Below are 6,000 nucleotides of genomic sequence, written 5' to 3'. Positions count from 1 at the left end.
GGCGACGCCTGCCAGGTGCGACCCGGGGCCGAGATGTGTCACATGTTTTTTTTTTGAGCCCAAACCGATTAAAATTTTTATTTTAATTTATATATTTTATATTTTAAAAATATCAAAATTATACCGCATAGTACCAATTACATGGCCAACCAGATCCAGGCTGTGCTCAGCCCTGTAGACCTACTTTGCCATGTCTAGACTAATCTATTTAAACTTTCAACCTGTCAGTCAGAAGGCCTACTTGAGAACACTAAGATTCACTAGCAACAAAGATCTGAACACAACTGTGATGTAGATCACAGAGGCAGCAAGCCCCATTTATCCACAGTCCAAGCTCATCAGTCATGTTTGACTTTTATCTACACCAAATGTAATTTAGAATTTGTTACAACGTTAATCCTAGACGAGAAGCATAAGAAACAGAGGGATGACATTTTTCATAAAGGAATTACAAATATGATGCTCTAACTAAAAGAACAATTCCATTGAGCTGAAAACACGGGAAGCCGCAAATTTAATGGCCAAATTCTTGATTATATCATCAACTTCTCGTTGACTTCGTGTTACTAAAACTCTTCGTCCGGCACAATTGCTGTCAGGAGTGAATACCTGACCCTCAGTGAGATCTTGCCCCTCTCTAAATGCAGCTTGGCACCGGAGACCACCCAATACCCTGGGCTGTCCTGTGGGCCACGTGACATCTCAGTTGCATCGACAAACTTGAGCAACTTTGGAGTCTGAACTGGAACCGGCGGGCCACCTGGATATACCGCTGAGTTGATGTTCACATCGGCTGGCCTTGGAGGAGGTTTCTGGGAAACCATGGAGAAATGAGTGCTAATGAGTGTTGAAATGAGACCAGACTTTTGGGGCAAGTTTGGAGATCCCTCCCACTCAGGATTCTTGACCGACGCGGCATTAGAAACTGATGAGAATAGGAGGCGAAGGAAAAGGACTTTCTTGAGACCATGATACTCTACATGTAACTGAGCCCCAGTGACAATTGAGAGATCATCATCAGGTTCAACAGGAGCTGTGCAGACGTGAGAAAAGTGCTGCCAAGAAACTGGCTCATAATATTTCCGGTCATGAGAATCAACAGAAAAGTGGCAACTGTCACAAAGCTGAAAGATTTGTGGAAGGGAGCAAAGATGTTGCAGATGGATTGCTAATCTGTTACTCCTTTTTCCTTCCAAATATAGCCTAAGTCCAGTCACAGGTTTCTTCCTCACGTCGACCTGCACACAATAGTTGATTACAATTCCAAAGAAAACCCAACGAATTTCACTTTTCAGAAAATTTAAAATGAGGATCATTTAAAAACCTCATAATTCATACTTCTTGCAACAGGAATCAAGCAATTAAAGTAGTGTAACTCTGGAATAAGCTACTCCAAGCTACAACTTTAAGGAGAAATTAAAGTCAAGAAAATAGTTATATATATAACAGTACCAAGAATCTTGAGGAACAGAAACTTAACTAATTAGCAGAAACAATATGCGGTGTGAAAATTTGAACCAAAAAATAAAATAAGAAAACATGGGTCATTTAGTAAGTTGCCTGGAAGAAGCATCTGTTCCTAGAGAAATATGTCGAAGACATTTGGTAAGCTTCTAATAAGAATTGCGCTCCCCCATTACATAAAAAAGAAAGCTACATGAAATTTATTTATTCATAATTTTTTAAACTCTTGTACTTTCTTCAACTTTTAGGTTTTGTTACTAAATAAAAGCACATTCAACATGAATGGAAACATAATTTAATTTTGTACAAAAGTTTCTCATGTTCTTCTATCTCATGTTATCCTACATACGGTCAATCATAAATGTATTGTAATTAATCATCGTAAGCAAGGTCAGACTTCGAACTGTGTCAAACACTAAAGCTGGGAAAGTGTGACTGAACTAGGTGTCACTTACCTTAAATTATTTAAGGATGCAGACTTAGTGACAAGGCACATTTGGTAGAATTGGCTCAAATTCTTTGTAAAATTCTGTACAATGGAGCAATTTTGAAATTGGTGACCTACCACACAAAGCTCCTCAATATAGAGCTAGATTCCACCATAGCACAATCATGAGACTGAAAGTATAAATGTTACACAATATGATTCAGTGAATGCAATGTCCAGGGAGCGATGAGTTAGTTTCATTCAGTTTCAATGCAGTTAACTGTGTTGATTGTTAAAATACATCACAAATGGAGGAAAAAAAAATCAGTTTACCAAATATATAAGAACATGCCTTCACATTCTCCAAAAATGAGTTCATATGTTTTTACTTCAAAAAATTACAACCATAGCGCGAGACAAGAAACAGTCATTTGCAAAGAGTAAGTTTCTCCTAATCCTTCTGCAGAACAATCTTTGTCAAGACCCACTTGTGAACAATAAATACTATAGAGCGAACAAATTTCTTATTGACAAAGGTGTTGCTTAAGCTGCAACTGTACATGTGATTATTTATTAGGATGTGGAGTGTAAGTTGTCACCATATTTCTTTTGCACAAATGATGGAACAGTTGCATATGAATCGGAGCAGCCTACTATGACCAAACTCTATTCTGTATTCCACCTCCTATTTTATAATTTCACTGTATAATGGATGGCATTGAGCCACCTCTTCTTATTTTTACTGAATTTATTACTTGGCGGACTCCCCAAGTACTGTTGAAAATCTGGAGTTATGGCTAATAGAAGTTCCTATTCATTGGGTCTCCCCAATTGATGCTTTGACGCAACACCAAAATATAACCCTTAAATCATCTAGAAAATTGAGATGAAATTGATGAAGCAAAAGGGATAAATATCTCACGAAGAGAAAATAATACCTCACCGAAAGAAAATTTTCTTTTGCTGAAAAAGATTCACAGAATAAATGAAAATTTTATTAATTTAAATTTGACTTTGCACATGAGATCCTAGCCCTTTTTTCATATATTGTCAATAATACATTCTCCATAAATAATATTTTGTGTTTATCTCAATAAAAGATTAATTGATTTTTTAAAAATAAACAACTATTAAATTCCAACTATCTAAGAATAATAAACTATAAAAATTGGAAACCATTTAATCAACTTTGAAGTTTTCAACAATTTTAAATAAAATTTGAAAATTTTGATTGTGTTATGCTTTATAGGAAAATATTCCTGTTCATCAATGTTACCTTATTTCGAGCTGCATGACAAGTATGTTACCAAGAGGAGAACGTGGAACAAATATTGCAATACATATTACAAGAGACATTTATGTGATAGAATGGTGATCAAGGTTTGAAACCTGAGGATATAACAAAGTTTCAATCTATGGCCGGAATGGTACAATTTTGATACCATGTTGTTCTGTCAACATGTGGGGTGGTGACTTGGAGATGGAGGGAGGGGAAACAAAGAAGAAGAAAATGAAGAGAATGCAACTACACACTTGGGGTATCATTCAATGCAGGAGTTTCAGTACCTATTTAGACCAATATGATTTTACAGCCATGTTGTATTGACACTCGCTGCTTTAGTATGCATCAAAGTATGAGCTACTCATTTGCTTATTTACATATAAAAATAAAATAAAATTATAGCAAAGATAGTAAAACTAAATTGTCATAGTATACTATGTTGATACTCTACATATTTCGGCATGTGGTAAAGTGTGCTACAATGAATTCAAATGAGTATTACTCCTTTAACAGTATAACTATAGATATTAGTAATTGAAATAAAATTAATTTTTAAAATTTTTTATTTCAATGCATGTTGAGATAAATTGATATAAGTTTTAGTCTTCTAAATTTCTTCTACTCTTTTACTTACCTTATTTGCTTATAAAAATAAAACTATAGAAATTAGATATGCATTGAAGTAGAATTCTATAAAAATAAGGTATACAATCTTAAGAAACATTATTTAAATTCATCCAAACTTATGACATAGTGTGTCAAGGCATGTTGAGTGTCAACACGACATAAAACTCATTGGCATAATCAACACGGGCCACAGAAGAAATGAATGACATGCCAATACAATACAAGACTCCAATATTTCACTCAATTCTATTGTGGCTTCCTTAAGTATTAATATTAGTAGAGATTGAACCAATTTTATTCGAGAAATCAATTGTCTCATGAAAATCAATATGGAGAGTTCGAAAATATGAGGTTTAAAGAAATCAACTAGAAATAATTAGATTCCATTAGAAAATTAATTGAGTCCCTTTAGAGTTGGTTAAATTTGCATAGATATAAATTTGGTCAAACTTGGTTAATCTAACTAAACTTTATTTGATCCTAACTTATATCCCACCGAACACCTACAGGAGAGAGCAAGAGTCTAGTTACTAAAATTCCAACTTAAGCTGTTGAGCCTTGTTTCTTTGTCAAACCCATCATTCAACATTGTTGTTGCTTAAGATCCATCATTAGCGGTAGACCTAGATTCTCTCTTGCTCAAATTTTATATAGACAAATTATTGCTAATTGAGATAGAATATGTTTCCCTTATCATAATGGACCAAAAATTGATTCAGATGTATTGATGTCTCGAGATCCAATTGAACCCCATAATTAGAATACTAAATCATAACGTACTACAATAATTTTGTTTTCTTGACCAACATTCAAGGTTGGTTGGTTGTTGCTAGACCTCCTCACGGGCCAGGTCCAAACCAGACCTGGCTCTTGACCAACATCACAACTGGTTCAACAAGGCTGATTAACTATTACCTGCTGACCTAATTACCGTTGACCTAACCCGTAACCGGTTCATCTCTAAACGGACTGATTAAGGGTCAGGCCCCAAGTAAACCGACGAATTAACAGTTTCAACCGCTGGTTAACCGCCTATTTATTTAATTTTTATTTTATATTTTTTAAATTATTTAATAATATTTTAGTGATATTAATGTTGTAGTTCAATAAAAGTTAATTCATTTGCTTAAAATTATACAATGCGGGACAATTGTACATTTCTATTGAGTCAATTTTTTAACCTATTTACCTTAAATCTTCTAATGTGGGACTATTAATCTAACTCTCTTATTAGGTTATTTATAGATCTTATTCTATCTTTTTATCATAGACTATTTGACTTGGTGATATATTCAATAATAAATTTGTCAAGTAATATAATTTATTCAACAATAAAATTATATATATAGTGAAGATTATCATCAAATATACAAAATTAATCAAAAGATATAACTTATGTGATATATATCTCATCACACTAAATTATAATAATATTAATATTAGATAAAAAATCATTGGTATCAAAAAACGAAGATGGTTCAAGGCTTAGTATAATAGTATTCTCGATTTACTTTGGCTCTCGACTTTTTGGAAGCTCAACCACTACTTGACAATTGAACAAAAGTTACAAAAAATAATAAAAGGAATACAATTTTCAAAGGACGAACTAGAAGATTTTAATACTAAAGGAATTAGCAAACTACGTGATTTTAATTCCATTATACCCTAAGCGGATAGATAGACAACTTAAATAAATGACTTTTTTTAATTTTTATTTTGCACATTTATAAATGTTTAAATATTTTAAAAATAAAATATAAATAATAATTTTGAATCGTCGTGAACCGTAAACTAAACCGTGAACTATAATTATCTTTGAAAGTTAAGGTTAAGGGTCGAGATTTTGTGAGTCGTTAAACCATCGGTTCCAAACCGTGGTTCGATCTAGTAGTTGCTAGCTGAGTTGTTTCTCTAGGCCTCGAGGTCAATCAATTTACGTCCGATTTAAATTGTATCCTTAAGGTGATTTATGCATAGTATTTTAGAGGCATTATAATTAAATAACAATTTTACATGAAACCACATTATATAATAAAGCCCATTCAAGACACAAACATGTTGAACTAAGGAGATAAAGGTACCCCAAGTTGGCAAGATAACTATATCATTGGACTCTAGAATTTTGATAATTTGATTGTTCTTAGTCATCTAGGCAATCTGAATTCTTATGGTCTTAATACTATTAATATGCATGTAAGAC

General features: G+C 33.3%; 1 protein-coding gene across 1 annotated transcript in view; it reads right to left on the bottom strand.

Moving 5' to 3' along the window:
- Positions 1–241: 241 nt before the first annotated feature.
- The window catches only part of LOC141836199 (MACPF domain-containing protein At4g24290-like), a 57,626-nt gene continuing 51,867 nt past the window's right edge, over positions 242–6,000 (bottom strand). The window contains exon 8 of the mRNA XM_074723634.1: positions 242–1,238. Coding sequence (XP_074579735.1) covers positions 567–1,238 — 672 coding nt within the window. The 3' untranslated portion in view covers positions 242–566. The remainder of the gene's footprint in view (positions 1,239–6,000) is intronic.

The sequence above is a fragment of the Curcuma longa genome, chromosome 10 (genome assembly GCF_044706935.1).
Source record: "Curcuma longa cultivar G26 ecotype Majalengka, Jawa Barat chromosome 10, ITB_CL_G26_1.1, whole genome shotgun sequence".
Lineage (NCBI taxonomy): Eukaryota > Viridiplantae > Streptophyta > Magnoliopsida > Zingiberales > Zingiberaceae > Curcuma > Curcuma longa.
The sequence above is the reverse complement of the archived record's forward strand: the minus strand, read 5'-3'. Positions and strand labels throughout refer to the sequence as shown.